At 42.3% G+C, this 26,341-nt stretch overlaps 1 protein-coding gene across 2 annotated transcripts in view; it reads left to right on the forward strand.

Moving 5' to 3' along the window:
- The window catches only part of SHC4 (SHC adaptor protein 4), a 130,362-nt gene that overhangs the window by 24,701 nt on the left and 79,320 nt on the right, over positions 1 to 26,341 (forward strand). For both annotated transcript variants that reach the window (XM_059913335.1, XM_059913336.1), the window contains exon 2: positions 17,160 to 17,230. In XM_059913335.1, the coding sequence (XP_059769318.1) occupies positions 17,160 to 17,230 (71 nt within the window). The remainder of the gene's footprint in view (positions 1 to 17,159; positions 17,231 to 26,341) is intronic.

Here is a 26,341-nt window from a genome sequence, read left to right on the forward strand (position 1 = left end):
TATTTGAATCAGACCTTACATATTTCCTGGGTAGTCTACACTTCTGCCTCCCGGGGACCATGATCTCACCTTCTTCTGTTACTGTCAACCTTTCTGTCATATGAGCATGAGAATGCTCAAGTCTGTTCCATCCTTAAAGTAACCTCCTCCCTTAGCTTATCTTTACTCTTTTGTTAAAATATAAAGTTCTCAAAGCAAAAATAACATCAAAAGCACTCTGCTCGTGGGTTTACTTCCTCACCTCTAGATCACCCTCTAAATGTCCTGCTCTCTGACTTCTACTCCTCTGCTTTACTGATAGTGGTCCACTAAAACCAACAGCTAAAACCGATAGTTGCCAAATTCCAGTGGACATTTTCCAGCCTCTAGCCTATTGGTCTTCTCAGCCGCCCTGAATTCAGTTAACAATCTCTTCCTCTGTAAAACTCTCTGTGCCCTCGATGTCCACTGTATCATACTCTTCTGGTTCTCCTTGTACATTTCTGACTTTCTTTTTTATTTTTTTAAAAATTTATTTATTTATTTATTTATTTTTATATTTATAGCTGTGTTGGGTCTTTGTTTCTGTGCGAGGGCTTTCTCCAGTTGCGGCAAGTGGGGGCCACTCTTCATCGCGGTGCGCGGGCCTCTCACTATCGCGGCCTCTCTTGTTGCGGAGCACAGGCTCCAGACGCGCAGGCTCAGTAGTTGTGGCTCACAGGCCTAGCTGCTCCGCAGCATGTGGGATCCTCCCAGACCAGAGCTCGAACCCGTGTCCCCTGCATTGGCAGGCAGACTCTCAACCACTGCGCCACCAGGGAAGCCCCTGACTTTCGTTTTGTGTCTTCAGTGGACTTTCCTCTGCCTGTGCTTTAAATGCTGAGTGACATCAGATAAACCACTTAATTCTTTTAGCCATGAAAAGTAGAGAGGTTGAAATGGATAATCTCTAAGTTCCTTTCAAGCCCTAGTATCCTTTTAGTCATATTATCTGGAGTCAGAATTCACTGACTTGAGCTACAGAAAACTCTTGTGTTTCATGTACAAAGAAGTGTAATGAGAGATTATTAACATTTGGGCTGCCGTTCTGCAAAGGCACATTGTTGGCTGCTTCTTTTTCAGAGAAATCATAAAAGCTGAAAACTAGTACGGCATCATTCAACAGTTTATCACCAAGTGGGAGACTGACAAATGTGATTTGTGGTTTCAGCATAACTGAACAACTGACCATTCATATAAGACTTCAGTGCCGTGACTGGGAAGGAAGGGGGCGTGAATGAGGTTCTTTGGCCACCATGGCCTCCAGACATGACCACACACTGGGCATCGTTACAGTCCTAGAGAGCTGGAAACCACTGTCACATGGATGCTTCTACTGTGGACATCATGTTTGACTAAACACGACAACTGATGACAAAAATGTTGGCCTTTTTCAATTGGCCTTTTCCAGTAACACTTAATTAAATGGTACCCAGTTTTTCATAGTAGTTTAGTTAGATGTACTGCTATCCGAGATTTCAGATTATTTATCGAGGGTAAGATTCAATTTGACAGGCAGGGGCAGGAGCAAAAGTTTAGGGGTCTTTGAGTGTCTCCTGGGATGGGTGCAGACACTGCTCGGTGGAGAAAAGTGACAAGAAGAGAAAGTTTGATGGGGCTGTTAAAGTTTGTGTACCTTGTGGTAGTACTTGCAGATGCTCTCATTTGTGAGTGTGTAGTGTTCCTTCAATAAGTGTTTAATTTTACAAAAACTCTATGTCCTGAGTACTCAAGACTGAGTCAGATTTGTGGGATTTGGGGGTGTGGGGTATACTTTAATTTTTTTGAAATGCTCAGAACTGAGAAATAAGGACAGAAAAGCTCAAAGCTGTAGCTTTTTTTTTTTTTTTTTTTAAAGACAATCAGATGTTTTTATTTATTTATTTATTTATGGCTGTGTTGGGTCTTCGTTTCTGTGCGAGGGCTTTCTCTAGTTGTGGCAAGCGGGGGCCACTCTTCATCGCGGTGCGCAGGCCTCTCACTATCGCGGCCTCTCTTGTTGCAGAGCACAGGCTCCAGACGCGCAGGCTCAGTAGTTGTGCCTCACGGCCTAGTTGCTACGCGGCATGTGGGATCTTCCCAGACCAGGGCTCGAACCCGTGTCCCCTGCATTGGCAGGCAGATTCTCAACCACTGCGCCACCAAGGAAGCCCAAAGCTGTAGCATTTTAAGGGGATTTATAGGTTTACAGGAGAGACCATACGCACGCCATCATTGTTAGATTATATTAAGTTCTTAATTAGACAAGGATACAAATATATTGGTAAGTCATCCACTAAGCCATTCTGCGAAGGTGTTGCCTTGGCTATGGCAATAACCAAATTAAGGCCATAGCCAACAAGATGGTGGACATGTTGGACCATTGATACAGTAGACAGGGCCCTACACCATTTCTTGAGCACACACCCAGAGTACCCTGTCCGCCTCTGTGCCAGGGCCCATCCCTCTGCTGCCCTGTATGGGATGCACAGAGCTGTTGCCCCTTGGCACCTCTGAATGGGAGCCTTAGAATACCAGATGAGCACCCAATGGCAGGCCTGGGGATTACATTAGCTGTGTCTGCGCAGTGATGGTGCTGGCATTTTGCCTCACCTTTGGAGCAAAGGACATCCAGCAGCACTCTCCTGGGAAGCAGATTAACTTCGGTGAGTCACTGCTTTTCCACCTCATTTATGATTCATGACCTGGGCTATATTTTTAGCTTGTATTTATTTGGGTCTGTGAAGTGGGCTGGGTGGAAGTGTTGTTTGGAAACTTACGGAAGAATGAGGAGAAATTGGCATCACACTTAATCTTAGGTGGCCTGAAATTTGGTTATAATCATCAGACATTCTGTGACCATTTATTGAGAGCCTACTGTGTGCCATGCACTGTGCGGGACTCTAAGGATGCAAGGTAAATGGGACCCAGATGCTGGCCACCAAGAGCCCATTGAATTATGTGGGCAGACAGTGACCTAGGTAACTAATATACTGTAGCCCCTGCCTAGACCTCCAGCCATATCTCTGGACTTCAGTCATATTGAATATTGAGGGCTTTTGGAGCACCACTTATTCTTGCCCTTTACCTCTTGCACATGCTGTGCCCACTGTCTCTCACCCTCCCCCGTCCTCTCCTTAGTTGCCCATCATGACTCACACCAGCGTCCCTTCTTCTGAAACATCTTCCCTGACTCCCTGAGGCTGGGTTGGAGCCCCTCCTACATACTCCCATAGCACCTTGCATCCCGGTGTTTATCACACTCCTATAAAGAGTGCTCTTGATTGAGGTCCCTTCACAGTAGCTGAGGCTTATTCATCAGCTCCCCAAACTAGGAGGCAGGTGGATGGAACTGAAGAGGAGGGGGAGGAACAACAACATCCCAGGATAGTCACTGACTTTTTCTGAGCCCTTCCATCACTGTGCTCAGCACCCCACCTGCATTACTTTATTTGAGCCTCATAATAAACTTATGAAACAGATAAGTTATTGTTCCTGTTTTGCAGATGAGGAAACTGAGTCCTTGAGATGTAAGTCATCTGCCCAAGGTGTCACAGCTAGTACACATGCAAAGCTGAATTTCAGACCCCGCCTGCCTGACTCCCAGAGCCCATGCTCCTAGACGCTATGGTCTGTTCCTTCTCCCCCTTCATGGTTGCCATATGGGTCAGGATAGACTAGGTCATTCTGTGTTAATAAGCAATCCCAGCATCTCAGCGGCATAGACGACAGTGTCCAGAAGCATGAGGACCTTCCAGGGAGTAAGAGAAAGATTGCCTTTTTAACCACAGGTCTCTAGTTAAATGGCTGTTGGGATCAGTTATTCAATTGTTCTTCCTGTAAGCAGCACTGCTAAGGCTTCTTCTCTTCTGGACATATTAATGCTTTGACACAACTTAGGATTTCACTGGATCCATCAGGAGAGAGTGGTCAATTGCTATTTCAAGGGCAACGTAATGTGAATAGGGCTAATATTCCAAATCTCATTTTCATTATGGGGGCCAGTCCACCAGGTTAGAGGCCTTCTCCAAGAACAACAGAAAATAACATTCTTGATTTCCTAGGATTATACCTACACAGTGATAAAACTCTCTTAAAAGTTTCTTAGGAGACTGAGTCACAGAGCCAACACTTGCTCTTCTCCACAAAGGACTTAGCTTGAAGCTATTGGTTGCAGCTTTTGAATCTCAACAATATCAAAATTGAATGTAAGATATAAGGCCCCCAAGGAGTTTCTGCAAAGAGCACCGTGAGAATATTTTTTCATGGAGAATTCACCTTTGTACAATGCAGTGTTTATTTCTCCAGAACACAAAGGGTGACCAACACCGTGGGGAACTTACTGTTTTAGGTGATGGTTACAGCAATCAATCCTCAAGTTCCTATAAGTTATTATAGAATATAAAAACATCTGCCACCTATAGAGGATGCCTGGCTTTCCCACTCTTTCTCTTCATGCTATAATGAAAAAATATATATATTAAAAAGAGAAAAATATTTATATATATATATATGTAAAATGACTATTTGGGTAGGTGAGTGGAGGAGAGATACAATGCAATATCTTCAATCCAGAAGTTTTCAGTTCCCTGAATTCATTTTCATTTTACATGTCTCCCTGGACTCTACCCATCATGGAACATAGGGCACTGCAAGGAGGTAAGCATCACGGGGAATCTTCTCTTACCTGACCCAGGTACTGTGGGGAGATTGCACACCTGAGTCTCTTACATTGGTGTCCAACATCACTGTGCATTAGCTTGTGTTTTTTATAGATGTAGGGCTTGGAGACTCCCCTAGATGGTCACCTTCTCCAGGTCAGGGAGATGACTTGGAATAGCATAGCTTTAAGCATCAAAAGATCTGGGTTCTCCGTGAACCAGTCCTGTGGCCCTTGAGCAGAGCACTGAACCCCTGAGGATCAGTTTCCCATCTGGCAAAGGGGTATCATACACCCGTTCAGGTTCTGTCACAGTTTCACCGTGAGGATCAAATGAGATAACACTTGTGAGAACAGACAGTGTAAATCGCTGTTGCTACAAAAGCTCATGATCACGTACGATGACTTCTCTGGCTGTGCCCAGCCGCAGAAAGAGCCATTCGTGTCTCCCAAGACGTGGGTGTAAAGTTATTCCTAGGAGAGGTCAGAGCCCTCCAAATGCTCTCAGTGTGGATTTTGCCGCAGGGATGATCCTCAAGCTGATTGACTGTTCTGCGCTCAGGTCTGTAGGCAGAGATGAAACCTCTCTCAGTTCAAAAAAATGCCTGAGTGTAAGGGATTTTCAAAGCGAGTAGGACTGTTGGTATGACATGCTGCACAGCCGCCTCGTGTAACGCAGATGGTTGTCATACTTTCCTTGCTCACAAACAACAAGTACTCTCTTTCAGATGAATTGAAATTTTTTTTTGGTTGCTTGTAGGCAGCTTATATCCTAGCATATTAGAGTGTCAACAAAATGCCAACCAGACCAAGATCTTTATTGCTTACCTGGGCTTCTGGCCCTCAAGACACTCTATTTGCAGGATCCTGCTTGCCCACTGTTAAAGAGAAACTTTTCTTCTGAATCAACTTAGAAATGCCCTTATTTAATTTTAAAATTCCCCAGGAGATTATATTTAAGATGTTATCAGTTCTGCTTGCCTTAGGGGAACTAGGAATGGACTTTTTTTTTTTTTTTTTTGGCTGTGTTGGGTCTTCATTGCTGCGCGCGGGCTTTTCTCTAGTTGCAGTGAGCGGGGGCTACACTTTGTTGCGGTGCATGGGCTTCTGATTGCGGTGGCTTCTCTTGTTGCAGAGTACGGGCTCTAGGCACACAGGCTTCAGTAGTTGTGGCACACAGGCTCAGTAGCTGTGGCTCGTGGGCTCTAGAGCACAGGCTCAGTAGTTGTGGCGCACAGGCTTAGTTGCTCCGCGGCATGTGGGATCTTCCTGGACCAGGGCTCGAACCCGCATCCCCTGCATTGGCAGGCGGGTTCTTAACCACTGAGCCACCAGGGAAGCCCCTAGGAATGGACTTTTAAAATATAGGTGCTCTCTCCATCTGCTGCAGGCGAAGGAGTCTACTTAGTGGGGAAAGAGCATAGAAGGTGAGGATCTGGGCCAGAGTGATAGGGTTTGCTCCCTTCACAGCCCTGCTTTGGCTTGGACAGGAAACCTGGAGAGAGAGATCTTGCTTTTAGAGGGAGAAGCCAGAACACACAACTTACTTTAGAAGATTCCATCTTTGTAAACATTAAGGACTCGAAGGATTGAAATTCCCTGGTTGCGAAGACCCCAAGTGGGAATGAATGACCAAATCCAAATTTTCAGGCTTTTGAACCTGGAGCAGAAGGAGTTTTCATCAGGGTAGATGTTTGGATTTAAAAAACCTGTTCTTGGGACTTCCCTGGTGACGCAGTGGTTAAGAATCCACCTGCCAATGCAGGGGACACGGGTTCGATCCCTGGTCTGGGGAAGATCCCACATGCCGCAGAGCAACTGGGCCCGTGAGCCACAATTACTGAGCCTGTGCTCTAGAGCCCATGAGCCACAACTACTGAGCCCACGTGCCACGACTACTGAAGCTCGCATGCCTAGAGCCCATGCTCCGCAACAAGAGAAGCCACCGCAATGAGAAGCCCGCGCACCACAACGAAGAGTAGCCCCCGCTCGCCGCAACTAGAGAAAGCCCGCGCGCAGCAGCGAAGACCCAACGCAGCCAAAAATAAATAAATAAATAAATTTATAAACAAACAAACAACAACAAAAAAACCCACCTGTTCAACTTAATCAACCAAAATTTATTTTGAGGGACTACTGTGTACCAGACAGTACTCTAGGTGTTAGAGAGAGAGAGCAGTCCTGCTGTCCGCTACTAACCTTCTAGTGGGGGAGACAGACTATGAACAAACAAATACTGACTGCTGTCAGCAATAAGTGCTCTGAAGAAAAGCAAATACAAGAAGACAAAGAATGGTGGAGAGCAGGAAAGTGTCAGCAGCCCTGTGCTCTTGGAGGGGAAGCTTCAAAGGTGCTGTAAGATCACCTAAGAAAAGGCAGTGTTAATAGACTCTCAGACATAGAAAATAAACTTGTGGTTCCCAAAGGGGAAAGGGTAGGGGGAGGCATAAATTGGGAGTATGGGAGTAATAGATACACACCACTATATATAAAGTAGATAAACAATAAGGATTTACTGTATAGCATAGGGAACTATATTCAGTATGTTGCAGTAACCTGTAACGGAAAGGAATCTGAAGCTGTACACCTGAAACTAACACAGTATTGTAAATCAACTATAGTTCAATTTGAAAAAAAAAAGAAAGAGGAAGAAAAGGCAGTGTTTGCTAAGACCCCTTGTGCCTCTTCCCTTGAGGCCTGTCTCACTGATCTCCCCCCTGAACTCCCTCCCCAATGTTGCTCCCATTCCAGAGGCAGAGTTCCCCTCCCCAGTGTCCATCTGCCCAGGTTTGCGTACATTGGTGCTGCACTAAACGGGGAAGGACTTTCCACTGCCTTCTCACACGTGCAACTTCCGACTCACACCTGGCACAAGGAGGGCTTTGACCAGCTTCACTTCAGGATTATTTTAACTGGAAATATACCTCTTTAAGAAGGAACACATTACAGATGGACCAGTTAGGAGGCAGGTTATTTTGAGACTTCCTGAACATTATTTCTTGGCTACTTCATTCAAATAAATCGTTTATTGCCCTGTAAGAGGTGCTGGGGATAATGATGACTAAGACTCACTGCCTGCCCTTGAGAAGCCCACAGTCCAGCAGCGGGCAGGCATAGACATTTAAACAGATAAATTGCAGCACCACTGGGTGAGTACAACCTTGTGGTGTGACCAAGATGTTCTGGGAGCCCAGAGGAAGAGCAATGAACTCTGCCTCAAGAGTGCTGAAGATTTCAAACAACTATAATCATTTCTGAAGCCTCATTCATAGATTGATTATTCATCCATTCACACGTATTTCCTAAATAATTTATATCAGGATCCCACACTGCCTGAAGATATTATTTGTTAGCCTATTATTGTTGTTGTTATTGTTGCTTGATAGTAGTTCTATTGATATATAATTACATTCCATACAATTCACCCATATAACGTGCACAATTCAATGGCTTGTAGTATATGCACAGAGTTGTGCAACCATCACCAATATTAGAACATCTTTATCAACTGCCAAAGCAAGCCTGTAACCTGTAGTACTCATACCGCATCCCCCCAAACCTTCCAACCCTCCTTTCTAGTTCTATAGATTTGTTTATTCCAGACACTTCATATAAAAGGAATCACACAATATGTGGTCTTTTGTGACTGTCTTCTTTCACTTAGAAAAATATTTTCAGGGTTCATCCATGTTGTACCATTTATCAGTAGTTCATTCCTTTTTATTGCCAAACACTATTCCGTTGCATGATATACCACTTTTTATTGATCCATTCATCAGTTGATGGATATTCAGGTGTTTCTACTTTTTGGCCATTATGACTAATGCTGCTGTGAACATTTGACTGCAAGTGTTTGTGTGAACATGTGTTTTCACTTTTCATGGGTGTATATGTAGGAGTGGAATTGTTGAGCCGTATGGTAATTCTTAGTTTAACTTTTTGAGAAACTGCCAAGCTGTTTTCCCTCGTGGCTTCACCATTTTACATTCCCATTACCAACGTATGAGGGTTCCAGTTTCTCTACGCCTTTGCCAACACTTTCCATTTTCAGTTTGTTTGTTTTTTTAAATTATAGCCATTCCAAAGGGTGTGAAGTGGTATCTCACTGTGGTTCTGATGTGCAGTTCCTTAGTGATGAATAACACTGAGCAGTTTTTCATGTGCTTACTCATCATTTGTATATCTTATTTGGAGAAATGTCTGTTCAGATCATTTGTCCATTTAAAAATTGGGTTATTTGTCTTTTTATTATTGAGTTGTGTTCTTTATGTATTCTAGATGCAAGTCCCTTATCAGATAAATCATTTGCAAACATTTTCTCCCGTTCTGTGCGTGGTCTTTTCATTTTCTTGATAGTGTCCCTTGAAGCACAAAAGTAATTTTTATGAAATTCAATTTATCTATTTTTTTCTTTGTTTGCTTGTACTTTTGGTATCATATCCAAGGTCCTGATGATTTTTGCCTATTTTCTTTTAAGAGTTTTATCATTTTAACTCTTATATGTAGGTCTTAGATCCATTTTGTATATGGTATGGAATAGAGATCTAATTTCATTCTTTTGTATGTTATTTCATTCTGTTAATATCCAATTGCTCCAGCACCATTTGTTGAAAACATTGTTGTTCCCCCACTTAAATTGTTTTGGTGCCCTTGTCAGAAGTCTACTGACAGTAAATGTGAGGGTTTATTTTTGGATTCTCAAGTCTATTTCACTGATCTATATGTCTTTCCTTATGCAATTAGTTAGTTGAGTTAATTGATCAATTTGAGGAGTACTGCTACCTTAACATTAAGTCTTCCGATCTCTGAACTTGGAATGTGTTTCCAATTGTTTCGGTCTTCTTGAGTTTCTTTCAACAATATTTTATAGTTTCAAAGCATAAATTTGGTATCTATTTTGTTAAATTTATTCATAAATATTTTATTCCTTTGAATTCTATTATAAATAGAGTTTTTAAAATTTAACTTTTGGATTGTTCATTGTGACCTGTTAGTTTTAAAATTTAGGAAAATTCATAAATAAAGTCTTACTTCTGACTTCTCTTGAAAAATCAGACCTGGTTTCCCAAATGACAAGAAGGAGGTAGAGTGAGTACTTTGGGTTTTGTCTTTCTTGTAGGCCGTATAGTTCCAGATTTGCCTGTATCTGACTACTTTCTTCTACCTGGATCCACTCACTCATTAATGCCTTAATTATTAAGCATTGAGTTTTTGACCTTTATGATTATTCTTTTGGAAAATCTAAGTTAGATGAGATTCAGTTTGAAAAAAGGATTAATATGATCTAAATCCTTAATATAATTATTTTTATACACACATCCTATCTTTTCTTAAAAGTTATTCAAGCCATATTTTACTCATTCATCTCAGGAACATTGGTGAGCTAGGCTCAACACTGAGTATACAAACAGACACTATTCCTACCCTAAAAGAGATATACACACATTGACCAATAAAAGCCATATGGACAATTAATGTTTTATGAAAGGTTTTCTGGACATCCATATAGTGTGTGGAGGAGGGTCCAGAGAAGGTAGTGGTCAAGCCTGAAGGTAAGAAAGGAGGAAAAGAGGAGAGGTTTCATGGAAGTGACTTTTGAATGATAATAGCTGGGAACCTTGTCCTTTAAACTAAGAAAGTAGGATCTCTTCCTGAAGACTGATGTTTTCTCCAAAGTGTTAATTCTTGGACCAGCTGTAGTGGAACCCATGAATGCTTATTAAAATGCAATCTCCTGGACCGACTGAAGCAGAATCTGTCAGAACCCTAGGAATCTTTTTTTAAAAATCTGCCATTGAAGTTTCCCTGTTGATTCTGAAGTTCTCTAAAGTTTGAGAAGCTCTGCTTTAAGAAGGTGGGGGGGTCTGTAAGGGTTTTAAGTGGGAATGAGGTGTGATAGGATGGAGTGATATCCTGCTAGACCTGCATTTCAGTAAGTTACTGGCTGTACTGGGAAAGGCAGATTCAGAGGGTAGGACACTCCTTCTTCAGGGGATTGTGTTCTAAATTCAACACCAGGGTGAAACTCAGGTAAAGAATGCACTGGGTAATCCCTGAAATCTCTAACACCTGTGTACCTGGACCATCAAGGTTCAGAGTCAATCACTCATATTTCTGTTTGAATTTGCAGAGGTCCCCTTTTCCTGGGGCAGTTGAGGTCAAAGTCTAGTTTGAGGAGTAGGGTTGGGGGCTGAAGGGCTGAACGAAGGGACTGATCTCTTACGTTCTGCCGGCCAAATGGATATAGTAGTTGAATTAAGTGCATTGAATGGATGTGAGTCCACTCTATTGCAATTGAGAGACAGAGTGTGCCTAAACTAGGGTGGTAAAATTTGGGGCAGGGTGTGGAGCTGAGGGGAGAAGAGAGGGCAGATGTGAGAGATGATTGAATTGAAGGAACTTGGCCCCTGGTTGGATGAGGGGTTTGAAAGAAAGGGAAGAGTTGCGTTTTCCGGTTTGTATAGAGAGGTAGATGGTGATACCATTGTTTGAGATCAGAAATGAAAGTAGAGGAATAATTTGGACTTGTTGAATTTGAGATGCAAGTGGAATATTCCTGTGATTATACAGATCTGGAACATGGGAGAGAGCTTGGGTTGAAAATCTGTGTGCCATCAGCATCCAGGAAATAAGTGAAGGCAAAGGAGTATACATGGTAGAGATTGATTTTATTGGATTGGAGTAGAACTCAGGAACCAGAATTTTCTAAGCTTCCCTGGCAGTTTTAATATGCAGTCAGAGTTAAGAACCGATGGTATAGAGTGACGGGAGAAGGGACATTGTTTAAAGAAAAGACGGGGGAGGGGGGAAAGGAAGCAGCAAAGGAGACAGAGAAGGAAGAGTCAGAGGATAAAGATGGGGAACCAGAGAATACTCTCAAGAAAACCAAGGAGAGACGCTCCAAGGAAAGAGAAGGAGGTGGCTAGAGGTCAGCAATGGCAGATGCTCTGGATAGGTGAATTGGAGACCAGAACAGGTCACAGTGGACGAGGAGATCATTGGTTTGCTCAGGGAGTTTCAGTAGAGTCTTGAGACCAGAAACTACTGTAGTGGGTTGAAGCATGAATGGAAAGTAAAGAAGTGGTGACAATGTCTCAAAGTTATGAAGAGAATGTCCTCTCCCCATTCCCCCCCACTTTTTTTTTTTTTTAAATGGGAAAGACTAGATGTTATTTAGAGGTGGCAGAAAAATCCTGCGGTGTCTTCAGGTCACATTGGTGGCCTCTACCATTGTTGAACATTTACTGCATGAAGGTCAGACCCTTGTCATATCGTATTTGATATACTTTTCTTCAGTGTTCTGATTGTTTCAAAATGGCATTCCTTCCCATCTTATTAAGTGCAGGGCCAATGCCATTAACCTTCTCTTGAACAATATTCCTCCATTCTCCTAGCACAGGGACAGGCACGTTCTAAGGAAGGGAATATGCCATTGAAAAAAAGGGATTTAACCCTACTTAGTAATTTATAAATTGTGATCCCAAGAGGGTAAGTGGTAGGCCTTACTTAATTTTTAAACTCTAAAATAATACCATCTACTTATTTTCAAACATAAGCAATACAAAAATGTAAAGTAAAAAGTAAAAGGCTGCCTGTCTCCCATTCCCAGAGGTAACCACTGTTAACCATGTCTTATGTATCCTGCAGACATTTTTTTCTGAGGATATAAGAATATATATCCTTTTTCTTTAGGTCTTTTGAAGTCATCATTCTGAAAGAGTCAGGTGAAAATTTCCCATAAGTTAGCTCTCATTCCTTTTCTCTGAAAACCGCAGTCATTTCTTCTCTGGAATGCAAAACCCAAGATACACAGGCCATGAATAGGCTGTTCATCTCTCCCTGGAAGCAAGTGGCTGAAGCTCAGACAGTACAAAAATATTATGACTGCCTTGGGGCACGAAGGGAGTGCGTGAGCCGGGGAGCTAGGTGAGCCGTCTGTCAGGTGCTGAATGGGAAGGTTGTCTGAGTGTCGCCACGTTCTCACCACTCCTGGATGCCTCTAATAAAGGTCTTCAGTGTCCTGTCCTCATCGCAGGGTCAGGAACTAGGGAGTGTCTTCTGCCTCATGTGCCACCTGCTGCAGGCCCCGGAAGAGCGTGGATTCATGCCTGCTCTTACCATGTGGCCCCCAGGCCCGTTACCTTCTTACACACCTGGGAAGACCAAAGGAAGAGTCAGTGGGAGCAGCTGATGACTCTTTTTCTTTTTGCTTTTCCTGTTCCACAAGGCTCACACAAAGGTTCCCAGAAACGGGCTGTGGCCTCCAGAATAAGCCCTGATTCAGTCTCACTGAATACATGAAACCGAGCCAGCCACTTCCCTTTAACAGGCCTTAATTTCGTCGTCTGTTTAATGGAATTAACAATGACTAACCTCATAGAAAGAAAAGATAAATCATCTCTTTCATGGTTGGCCTGTCCTCATGGGGCTGGGTTTCTTAAGAACAGAGAGCACGTCTTATGCAGATCTACATTTAATAAATGAATGGGAGGTACTATCATCCCTAGTTTATCCTGAAATCAACAAACTAAACTCCTCCTCCCTCAGGCCTGGACCTTCATCCACTTTCCGCTTGTGCAGTCATCAGGTACCTGAATGAAGATGCAGACAGATTCTTTTCATGCACTGCCCTCTCCCTGCTTCCTCACAGCGATGGTTTCGGAGTGGAATGGACGGAGTCAGTCAAAGGGAAGACCAGCTGCATCTGGGCTTCAGGGTCGTTGTGGAAAAAATCAGGCATTGATTTTCTCCCTTCACGTTGCCCAGAGTGGCTTCTTCCTCACGTGCCCAGGGTCCACGGGGAACGTGCTCATGGTCTGATCACCTCAGGCTATGACTCACGTTTATCACAGAGAGGTTGGCAGAAGGTGTGCCATTGCTGACAGACAAGCGTGTGAAGCAAAACAGGTTTCAAGGAAGGGGAGGGGATCGGAAGCAACGCCTGGGGCTGCCTTAGAAGGAAGGGGATGAGGTGTTTATCGCCATGAAGCGTGATTAAGAACAAAACCTTGGGGCTTCCCTGGTGGCGCAGTGGTTGAGAATCTGCCTGCCAATGCAGGGGACACGGGTTCGAGCCCTGGTCTGGGAAGATCCCACATGCCGCGGAGCAACTGGGCCCGTGAGCCACAACTACTGAGCCTGCGCGTCTGGAGCCTGTGCTCCGCAACAAGAGAGGCCGCGATAGTGAGAGGCCCACGCATTGCGATGAAGAGTGGCCCACGCTTGCCACAACTAGAGAAAGCCCTCGCACAGAAACGAAGACCCAACACAGCCATAAATAAATAAATTTAAAAAAAAAAAAAAGAACAAAACCTTGGAAGATTCCCCTCCTCCCCGTCCTCCTCTCCCACTCTCTACTAAAAACCCCTCTCCTCATTGTTAACCAGAATCCCACCATTGGTGCTGCACTTCACTGGGCTGAGGACTGCACCATCTGACACCCTCCCGCACGTGGCTGTTGAGCTTCATCAGCCTTGGAGCGTTTCTGTCCCAGCTGACATTTTTTTGCCTCTTTCTCCCCGCCCTGTTCAGATCCGCAGCCTACTCTCCTCCCCTGTGAGAGTCCCCACCATCAACTTTATCGCTCAGGGCTCTCCCCATGACCACACCCCCCATCCCTGGAACACCTGGGGAGTTGGGCCCATTTTCCCCACCTTCCCCTTGAGTCTCTTCCTGAGTCCTCAGTTCTGTACTCCTCACTCATCCCCCAGGATGGGGAGAACGGTCAGACCTTCACCTCCCCCTGCTCATTTTAAAGCTCCTGTTGGAGCTGAACAGTAGAAGCTTTCTCCACTCTTTCATCCAGTATTCGTTGGATGCAAAATCTATAGAGTTCACTGTGGCCCAGGCGCTGTCCCAGGTTTTGGAAATACCATGGTGATCATGGGCCTTACTCTTACGGTGCTTATGGCCAAGGGAATGAAGACAGGTAATAAACAAGCAAATTGACAAGTAAACCTGATAGTGGCATGAAATGACAAATGAGGGACTGTGATGAAGGATGACAGGAGGGGGCTTCTGAGGCAGTGACATTTGAATTAAAACCTGAAGGACAAAAAGGAGTTAGTCCTGCAGAGCAGTGGGGGAAGAGCTAGGCAGAGCTGACAATGGAACAGCAAGTGCAAAGGCCTTGTATCTGGCAAGTGTTGGGTGTATTTGAGGAATAGAAGGAAAGCCAATGTGGCAGCAAAGTGCACAGGGGCAGAGTGACACAGATGGAGTTGGAGGGGTAAACAGGGGTCAGAAAACACAGCGTTTAAGTGTTTATGGCAATAAGTTTGTTCTGATAATAAATGCCAGAGGTTTTAAGCAATGGCGGGACATGGCCTGATATTCATTTCTTAAAAATCACTCTGGCTGAGTGTGAAAACTGGAGGTGCTTTGTCACATTTTCAAAAACTGTACCTGGATAGGCTGTATCACCTGGTCTTAAATTGTAAATTTACAGCTGAAGGGAAAGATGACACCCACCTCTGCACCAACAAGGCTTCCTGGGGGGGGGGGTTGGAGGTATAGCCTAGACCTGTTCCCCAACCTGTGTGGGGAGTCCATTCTTTCCAGGTTGAGGGATGCAGGAAATAGGGGAGCAGGTGCTAAGTTCTGGAATGGGAGGAGACACGGAAAGGCAGGAAAAGCCAGAGCAGCCAGTGAGGATACGAAAACTTTCCTTTCAGTCCACTCTCGACATGGAGCTTGGACCCTTGCAATCTCCTTTCATGACAGTTCTGAGATGGGCTTAATACCGTGCTACATCTAGCTTTCCTTTCCTAATATGTCTAATGGTTTATTGAACAGAAATCTCTAGACATCGCTTACTTCCTTGAGGTACTCAAGCCTTGGGATGTTAAATGTGATTGGGACAGAATAAAATATTAAAAAAAAATTTTGTCAATACTAGACCCCCCAGGAGGAATGTGACGAACAGGAATCTGGCTGAGAATGGCCAGGTAATTGTCCTGGCCAGCACGCTTTCCCCTGCACGAGGCTCTAGGCAACACTTGGTGCACTGACCTCCTCTTAGGATGTGAAATCTGTAGAATTCCCTGAGAAATACTGCAAGAAGTATCTGGGGAGGCACCCCCAGCTCCTGCCATCTTGGCACAAGCAGAGGGAGGCTGCAAGGCTTCCAGAGGAAAGCTAAACAGGAAGCAGATCTTTTCCAAGGAGCCTACAGATCACTTTCAATCAGACCACTTTGCTCTCATAACATTTCCGAGCTCATTCTCAGAGAAACACTCTCCCTCGTCAACTGCTAAGAGGATTACTCCCACTGCCTCACCTGGCAAAGATACACAGAAGGCTACTAAGTCCCTACACGTAATGCCTCTGCACGATTCCAGAATCCAATGTTCAACTATCAGCTTGTTATTTCCTGGATACCCCACCAGTGTCTTTCAGTCAGTGGGTCCTAAACCAACCCATCTTCCCCTCTCCTGGCTTTCCTGTTTCTGTTAATGGAATCACTGTTCCCTCTGCTACCCTGGCTGGAAACATCTGAGTCATTCTTGACTCATCCTTCTCTCTTATTCTCTAGATCAAATCAACTGCCGAATGGTGTAGTATCTATTTCTGTGATGTCACTTGAATCTGTCCCCTCCTTCCTACTGCCACCGTCCCTCCTCAGTGTGAGCTGTCATTACTTCCCTCTCGAAAGGAGCATCGTCCCTTTTTCTTCGCCATGAGCCCACCTTCATACTGCTGCTGACGTAAAGCTCCTCGAAGACAGACGATCCCATCACTCTCTTTCCAGCAGCCTTATGGCTCCTGCTGCTGCCACATTAAATATAAACCATCTTTTAGCTTTATAAGTCTCCATGCCTTTTCCAATACTCCACGTTCAAGCTAAATGTACTCATTCCCGGTGTAGGACATGACTTTTTTTCCCCTTGAACCCTCTGAATAAATAAATGATCTTGCAAAAAAAAATAAGATCTTCCTATATTACTGTCCTGTATTATCTGCATTTATATGCTTATTTTATCTCCCTAGAAGATGTGATATTCCTGTATTACCTTTAGTTTTGCTTCCTCTGATCTTTGAGCACATGAATGTATCAGGCACTGCTCTTAGAACACCTGTAGGAAATAATTTTACTCTCACGACAATTCTGATTGTATCCCCATGTTACCGTGACAAACCTGAGATGCAGAGAAGTTGAGTAACTTGCTGGGGTTCCATAACTAACAACTGGCAGAGCCAGGATACAGATTCACATGGTCTGGCCCCAGAGCCCAAGCTCTTAACCTCTGAGCTCACATTTGTCAGGGATGACAGCTGTATTCCTGATATCATATTTTGGATTCAGCTGATGTTTTATAACTGAACCGCAGTTGAAGGCATGTATCCATTAATGGCCAGAAATATCAATGGCAGGCTGAGTGTGTGAATGTAATTTGATATCAGGAGCTGATTTAAGGTGTTTCCCAGGAAATCACTCTGAAGCTAAGAGCTATCTTTGTGCTATTTTTTCCTACTTGTTCTTTTTTTTCTTTTCTTATTCCAGTACATGGGCTGTATTGAGGTGCTGCAATCAATGAGGTCACTGGATTTTGGCATGAGAACCCAAGTTACAAGGTAAGAGAACAAAAATGGGACAGACTTTGAGGACTATAGTCTAAAGTCACAAGAGTTTCTCCCCACAGGAGTTTCATGCAAGGCTTCAAAGGCATCGTGGGTTTTTATTCATATGGCTGGAAGGTACACCAAAGCCCAGTGACCTTCGATGAGTAGCTTTGCCTCATCACGTGAAAGATTTCTCAGTTGTGTGGCGGGGCATCTGCATTTCATATGAGAACTGACAAGATGATGCAGTCAGAGAAATAGCTGGTTTCCCAGATACTAAATGTATTCAAAATAATGTCTAGAAATAGGACATTACAGAATCTCAGACCTGTCGAAGAAGTAGCCGAAAATAAGAACAGGGAAAAACTTTCCACATCAGCATACCCAAGCTCTCCCCGTTTATGGCATCCCTGACACAAGAAACTCTTACTCCTTGTCTGGGTCTCCCTCCTCCATGTAAGGTGAGCTGGATGAAAGAGTTGAACCCGGGGAGCCTTACCCAGGGTGACACCCGGCAGCTTAGGGAAAGAACCAGAATCATTATTACACAGAGCACAAGTCAGAAGCAGAAACACAAGGCATGGTTCTTTAAGGCCAGGTTCAAAGCAAGGATGGAAAGGGGAATAATTGAGTGCTGAGACTGGTAACTGGGAAAAGTGTGAGGTGAGGGGGATGAGGTGAGAGGACTGGATTTATAGGAGTGATTCAGGATGAAGACTTAGGCATCTGCGGTGTGTGGTGCCAGTATGTGTCTCAGGGGCAAGCTGCAGTGCCTGTCTGCACCCATGGTCACAGGCTACCGTTTCCACAGGTGAATGTTCTCATTATGAAGAGAGGATAACTTTTCCTAATGCTCATCCTGTGGAAGTCCGAGGCCTTGAAAAATTGTCCTCTTGACCAAAAGGTTTGGGGAAAAGAATCATACGCTGTTTAGGAGAGTCACAGTTTACAATGATGTACAGTATTAAAGACCCTGAGAAGTCGTGTGCTATAGTTTAAAAAGCGCTAACTTCATCTTGAGATTTTCTAAATTTATTTGGCCCCAGAATTCTTTTTTTATGTAACATAAATGAACATTCCATGTATCTCTGGGGTTCCATGAAATGATCTTTAAGAAATGCTATTGTGGACTCTTGTTTACAATGCATTCAAATCTGTCTTTCCAAATTTCTCACCAATCCTTGGTATTCCCTCAGGAGTTAGACAGATGAAATCTAATTCTTTTTTTTTTTTCTGTATTCTTGGTGCCTATTTCAGTCCTTGGCACCCGGAAGGGGCTCAATGGATATTTATGGAATAAATGCATGACTCCACCTGACTACTTTCCAGGATTTGGAAATGGCTACATCTTCCCTCCCTTTTAAGCCTTCTCTTTCACATTCTCAGGCCCTTCAACTATCCTTTAAGCGAGAGGGTTTCTAGATTACTTCCTACTCTCTTAGCCCTAATTTGGACACATTTCAGGTTTTGTTTCTGATGATGCTTAATCTGGAGAAAGCCCTTCCTCCAATCCTGAGCTGGTTACCGGTGGGAGGAAGAGGGTCGCTACCCCAGGTGCCTGGAGTGGGGATACAGGAGAAAGGAATGCCACTGTCCATACTTGAGGATGACTGATGTTCTGTTCATTCCCTCATCCATTCATTTTGACTCATTCTCCTTCACTCGAATATTTATGGAGTGCTCATTAAGTGCCTGAAACTCTTCAAGAATAAAGGATGCAGATGCCTCTGACCTCAGAGAACTTACATTCTACCTGGGGAAACAGACTATGGCAAGGAAACAAATAAAGAGACAATATACTTTCAGGTAGTAATAAGTGCCATTACTATAGTAATAAAGCAGGGTAAGAGGATAGAGATGTAGTAGGTGGGCTTTTAAATTTTATTTTATTATCTAGTTATAAATATACTGTATATTTACTTAGAACAGTTAGAAAATACAGATAAATATGAAAAAGAAAATCACTCATAATCTCACCTGGAAGTAATGTCTACTAACATTTTGTGCTTTGGAATAACCTTCTGATCTTTTCTTCCTTACATGTGCTTACAGTGATTTTTGTAGAAAAATCTGGAAAATATTTGCTACTGTTTCTCCCATGTTGACCATTTTCCTGTTGCTAAATATTCAGAAGAATTTTTAATTGTGGTAAAATACGTATAACAGAAACTTTACCATTTTAACCATTTTTAAGTGTCCAGTTCAGTGGCATTAAGTGCGTTCATCTTGTTGTGCAAACACCACCACCATCCCTCTCCAGAACTTTTTCATCTTTTCGAATGGAAACTTTGTATATTAAATAATAACTTCTTATTCCCTTCTCCCCCAGCCCCTGGCAACTACCATTCCACTTTCTGTCTCTATGAATATGACTACTGTAGGTACCTCATATAAGTAGGGTTATATAGTGTTTGTTTTTTTGTGTGACTAATTTATTTCATTTAGCATAATGTCTTCAAGGTTTATCACTAGGTCAAACAATATAAATATTTTGAAGGCTTTAGATCTGTATTGCTAGATTGTTCTGCAGAAGAAGCATACACTAGTTGATATCCTCCCTCCCAGCCATGTATCTATTTTTTGTTACTATCTGTTTTTATTTTTTATTTTATTTTTTTAATTTCTATTTTATATTGGAGTATAGTTGATTTACAATGTTGTGTTAGTTTCAGGTGTACAGCAAAGTGACTTAGTTATACATATACATGTATCTATTCTTTTTCAGATTCTTTTCCCATATAGGTTATTACAGAGTATTGAGTAGAGTTCCCTGTGCTATACGGTAGGTCCTTGTTGATTATTTATTTTATATATAGTAGTGTGTATATGTTAATCCTAACTTCCTAATTTCTATTTTTAAAACATCTTTATGAATTTGTCAGTCTGTATTTTCCTACTGTTTAGTAAATGGTAAAAGACTATTTCTTTCCCTGCCATGAAGATTTGGTTCATGACTAATGTACAGATCCAAGGGAAGGTGTCTGGCATAGTACCTGGATATTATTCCTTGTAGATGTGTCTGTATGAGATTCAGGCATGGCAAATTGTGCTCTGGGCAGACTTGTGGAAGCTTGAGGTGGCTCACTTTCCATAAACCTCTAATTCCCACCCTACTTTGCAAATATTTACTCTTCTTCCTTCTCTTACTTCTTCCTTCTTTATCTCCTTCTCCTTTCTTTTCTCAACTTACATATATTTTCACATTCAGCCACTATTCAAGTTGCTTTATTACCAATTGCCTTAGATGTTATTAATATATAACTGTTGAATCAGGTTTCGAGTAGTTTACAATTTGAATTTCACATATTCACAAAGTTCCATTTAACTCATAATCCTACTTAACCCAAGAAAGAAAATTCAATGGACCAGTTAGAATTCTATAAGAAAGAACTTTATTTTGTGTGACCACAGGTATCTCCTGACATTTACCATCAAGCAGAAGATTAATCAGGTGTGACTGCTGATAAACTAGTGTAGCTAATTGCCACTACGCATACAAACAGGTGTATTCAGGCTGATGGCCTACCTATGTTAATTGATCTTACCATCTCTCTACTAGTTAGTACATTGTTCCAATTAATAGAGAGACGGCAACATGAAGTTCCTGATAATAAAGGAGGAGCCATGGTTAAGATACAACAGTTGGGTCAGTGTTTGAAACAGAGGAGAAAGATGGAGTCAAATTCTTCTCACTATGAGAGACCTTTCTGCCAATTGTTTGAGGGCTGAATCCATAGGACCTCTAGAACACAGAGAATACTCAGAGCAGAGAAAAAGAAAAGGACAAGGAGGCCATGTACTTTGTCGGCAGTTCTGTGGATTACACCCTTTCCAAAGCGCTCATCACACTTCTTTGACTCCAGATTTATCCACTAATTCTCACCCAGGCATTTACCCACTTGACTGATTTAGGACCACATCTTCATTTTTAGTAATCTAGTGTTCATGCGAAAGGGCAAAGGAGGAGGTTTTTCCTGATAGAAAAGAGAAACAAGATGATTAGGAAGACAAAGGCTCATGGTGATGGTTGTCTTCAGAATGTCTGGAAAACAATATCAAAAGGAAATAAGAGAAGGGGAAAATGAAAATCATACTAAGGATGACATAGTCATTCCTCTCTCCTATAAAAATGTTCTCAACATGATTTTTATTTTTTAATTTTTTGGGGGGAGTGGGAACTCAAAACTTTTACTAAGATTATCTCTATTAAAAACTCTCATTCTACTAACAAGGAGATGAAATTTAGATTTAGTAACTTGCCCAAGGTCACACAGCTAATAGATGTGAAGATGGAACTTCAGGTTAAGGCTCCAGGATTAAGAAATTTTGCTCTTTGCCACTATTTTAATATGTCATGATGGTTAAATGATACTTTTCCCTTTAATTTATTATTGTAGAGAACTGCATTAATAAGTTTTATAATATGGAACAATCATTGAATTCCTGCTGTAAACCCTTCTTAATTGTCATGTCATCATAGGTAGCAGTTACATACAACTTGTTAATATTTTATTTCAAATTTTTGCATCCTTATTTTAAGTGAGTTTTCTTTTTTGAACTATACATATGAAATTTTGGTTTCAGAAATATGTTAGCCTCAAAAGAATGATTTCAGAACCTTTCCATATTTTCTGTGCTCTGCCACAATTTAAACAATGTTGGAATTATCTGCTACTATAAAAGTCTTTGGAACTAGCCCAAACAACTCTCTGAGCTTGTTAGATTTTTACCTCCATTGTCAAATCTTCTTTTTTATTAGTCTTTTCAAATTTTTTTATCCTTTGGTAAGATAATTTTGGGGTGATTTTACCCCAAAAGTTGGGCCTTTTATCTTGATTTTTCAAATTTGTCACATAATGTTGGCCATAGTATTCTCATCTAATTTTCACATAGCCTCTATATATGTGATTATGCTCTCTTCAACATTTCTGTTTTGTCTGTGTGATCTTTTAAAATCAGATTTGCCACAGGTTTGTTTATTTTATTGCTCTTTTGAAAGAAGCAGGTTTAGTTTTTATTATTCAAATCTACTTGGTGTTTGGTTTTCTAATTCATTTATTTCCTCTTTATCTTCAGTATATCTTTCCTCCTTTTTAAGTTTATTTTATACTGTTCTTTCTTTAATTTCTTAAGATTATTCTTTCATAATTTCTTTATTTTTATTTTTGTCTTCCAGTTTTATTGAGATATAATTGATATACAGCACTGTATAAGTTTAAGGTGTACAGCATAATGATCTGACTTACACATATCATGAAATGATCACCACAATAAATTTACTGGACATTCATCATCTCATATAGATACAAAATTAAAGAAATATAAAAAAATGTTTTTCTTATGATGAGAACTCAGTATTTGCTCTCATAACACTCAACAGTGTTAATTATATTTATCATGTTGTACATCACATCCCTAGTACTTACTTATCTTATAACTGGAAGTTTTTACCTTTGACTCCCTTCCTCTAATTCCCCTCCCTCCACCTTCAGCCTCTCGTATACACAAATCTGAACTTTTTAATGAGTTTGTTTGTTTGTTTTTGCAGTATAATTGACCTACAACATTATGTTAATTTATGGTATACAGCATAGTGATTCGATATTTCTATACATTTCAAATTGATCACCATGATAAATCTAATTACCATTCATCATGATTTTTAAAACAAAGATAAAGAAAACAAAAACCTCATTTGATCTGAAACACACACACACACACAAGAAATCATGTCACTAAAACCTAAAGCCCACTCCCACCCTTGCATAAGCATCCACATCATGCAAAGAAGAAAAAAATCTTCCCTTTCCCGCTAAGGATGCCTCTTTGTGTCTTGGTGGGAAACTGCCTCTGATACTGAAGGAGGAATAAATTATACGTCAGGGTAAATGCAGTAAGTGGAGCTGGTGGCACAGGGCTTGGTTTTCAACCCTGAAGAACAGAACTTCATAGGAAACATGGAGGGAACATTTAGTTCATCACCACAGGACATAATTTACCCCAAGGGCAGTGCACACTGCTGGTGGGAGGAACCTCCAGATCATTGTCTTACTACACTGTCCTCTTCCTGTATTTATTGCCTTACATTTGTAACTCATACATGGTAATAAAATCAGCCAGGCTAAGTGCAAAGCACCCAGCACAGGATCTGTCCATGCCAGGCTCCAGGACAGCTGAGAAGCAGCAATTCTTGGTGAGTTATTAGCCTCATTCCTGTGATGGCCACCCCTTTGGGGGTGGGGGTCTGTGAAGGAAATGGGGAGTGGTTAGAGAACAAGTGGTGAGTGCTTCCTTTTGGGGTTCTGGCTTCAGATTCATTTTCTCTAGCTGATCGTAAGGGATCTGCCCAATTCCATTCCATGGGGGAAGAAAACCCTGAGTAGTGTTTTTTGGAACTGCTGCTGTAGACAGTAAGCAGGCTGTTTGGGTGATTGGTAGTAGGTAAAGCAGCAAGGAAGCAGAGATCATAATTCAGAGGATGTTGTAATTGGAGTAGTTTCCTGTTTGGAATGTTATTGCTCCTGAGCACTGATTCTGCAAATTTAATTCACTGTCTCGAAATTTTGATTCTTTGGCTTCAACAGGACATTAAAGGCAGCTCTTCAGAGACAAATGAATACTTCTGTGTGTGTGTGTGTCTGTGTGTGTGTGTGTGTGTGTGTGTCTGTGTGTGTTAGCAACTATTAGATGCAAAGCAGATCCAAGATGCAGCTGAACATTTACCTAAAGTCCCGTGGATGAGCTTTATAAGAAATGTGAACATCAGGAGGGAAAGTATTAAGTATTCTTAATAGAGGTCAAATATTATTCTTAGTAGAGGTCAAATATCTGCATGCTAGGTGGCTAAATTAAGATATCAGTTTGTTTGAAAATAGGCTGGCATTTATGTAAATTTCCTGAGGAATGTATGAATGAGATTGATTGCAGCTATGCATGGATAAGTGTGTGTATCAGTGTAAAACTTGGAGTAACTGTCCGGCATCTGGTGTGTGGGTTCTGTGTTGACCTGTGAGGAGACCATGCAGTGAAGTGTGGGATTGCAGCTCACATGGCACACAAAGGAAAGACACCAGAGCGGGGATAAAGGGCCGAGTTTATTAACTTGCCAGGCAAGGGAACATCCCCCAGTGAAGACATTTACTGAGAAGAGTGGCAAGGAGAATAAAAAAAAATCAAGAATGTTACAGTTCTAGTTCATAGTGGTCATGCTAAAACTTGAAAACGAGCACTTGCTGAGGCAGAATGTTCGTGGTTGGATAAAACAAGTTTCATTGTTCATTGGTCAGGAAGGAATATAAAGGCCCCAAGAAGGGTCTGGGGTCCCAGGGTCAAGGCTTATGACCTTTATCAGCTGGTGAGAACAGTTACAACACATAACAGTCAAATCCTCCTCGGCAGGCACCGGTGTGAGTGGACGTACTTCCTCCCACACACGTGGGGACGTCAGGAAGCCCTCATGGAGGTTTTGTGTGGCGTGTGTCTGAATGTGTGGACAGTGACCACCTCTGCTAGCTTCAAGCTGCGCTGCTCCCAGTTCCTCACAACCTCGTTAGGACTGAGATCTCACTTCTCAGGTATCTGAGATGAAATAGCCAATTAAATTCCTTTTAGAAGTCTTCAAAGATACAGTAGTTTAAAAAAATTCCCAAGCTGGGACTTCCCTGGTGGCGCAGTGGTTAAGAATCCACCTGCCAATGCAGGGGACACGGGTTCGAGCCCTGGTCTGGGAAGATCCCACATGCCGCAGAGCAACTAAGCCCGTGTGCCACAACTACTGAGCCTGCGCACCTAGAGCCCGTGCTGCACAACAAGAGAAGCCACCGCAATGAGAAGCCTGAGCACCACAACGAAGAGTAGCCCCCGCTCGCCGCAACTAGAGAAAGCCCAAGCGCAGCAATGAAGACCCAACGCAGCCAAAAATAAATAAATAAATGAATTTTTGAAAAAAATTATTTACTTATTTATTTATTTATTTATTTTTGGCTGCGTTGGGTCTTCGTTTCTGTGTGAGGGCTTTCTCTAGTTGCGGCGAGCGGGGGCCACTCTTCTTCGCGGTGCGCTGACCTCTCACTATCGCGGCCTCTCTTGTTGCGGAGCACAGGCTCCAGACGCGCAGGCTCAGTAGTTGTGGCTCACGGGCTTAGTTGCTCCGCGGCATGTGGGATCCTCCCAGACCAGGGCTCGAACCCATGTCCCCTGCATTGGCAGGCAGATTCTGAACCACTGCACCACCAGGGAAGCCCCAATGAATAAATTTATTTTAAAAAAAAGTTCCCAAGCAGTTGGGAAGGATTCTGATAGCATGACAGAGTCAAACCCACAGAGAGAGGGTGTGAAAGTCAAGGACACCTTTTCCTTATAGTCATTAGCACAGTGTCTGTCACGTGCAGGTGCAGTTACTATTTGAATGAGCACAGGTGAGGCCAAGAAGTACAGTTACTAAGGCAACCCACAGAATGGAAAAAATATTTTTTCCAAGTCATATATCTGATAAGGAATTCATATTCAAAATATGTAAAGAACTCCTGCAACTCAACAACAGGAAACCAAACAACCCTATTAAAAACTGGGCAAAGGACTTGAATAGACATTTCTCCAAAGAAGACACACAAATGGACAATAAGCACATGAAAAGATGCTTAACACCACTAATCATTAGGGAAATGCAAATAAAATCCACCACGAAATAGTACTTCACACTCATTAGAATGGCTATTATTAAAAAAAACCAAAAACAACAAAAAACTAGAAAATAAATGTTGGCAAGGTTGTGGAGAAATTGGAACTCTTGGGCATTGCTGGTGGTGATGTAAAATGGTGCAGTTGCTGTGGAAAACAATATGGCAGTTCCTAAAAAATTAAAAATAGTATTACCATATGATCGAACAATTCCACTTCTGTGTATGTATCTAAAAGAATTGAAAGCATGTATTCAGACAGATATTTGTACACACACGTTCAGAGCGGCATTATTCACAAAGTCAAAAGGTGGAAGCAACCCAAGTGTCCGCTGATGGATGAATGGATAAACAAAGCATGGTATATACATACAATGGAATATTAACCTTAAAAAAGAAAGAAACCCTGCCAGTTGTGACAGCACAGATGAACCTGGAGGGCATT

This window comes from Balaenoptera ricei, chromosome 2 (assembly GCF_028023285.1).
Source record: "Balaenoptera ricei isolate mBalRic1 chromosome 2, mBalRic1.hap2, whole genome shotgun sequence".
NCBI classification, from domain to species: Eukaryota; Metazoa; Chordata; class Mammalia; order Artiodactyla; family Balaenopteridae; genus Balaenoptera; species Balaenoptera ricei.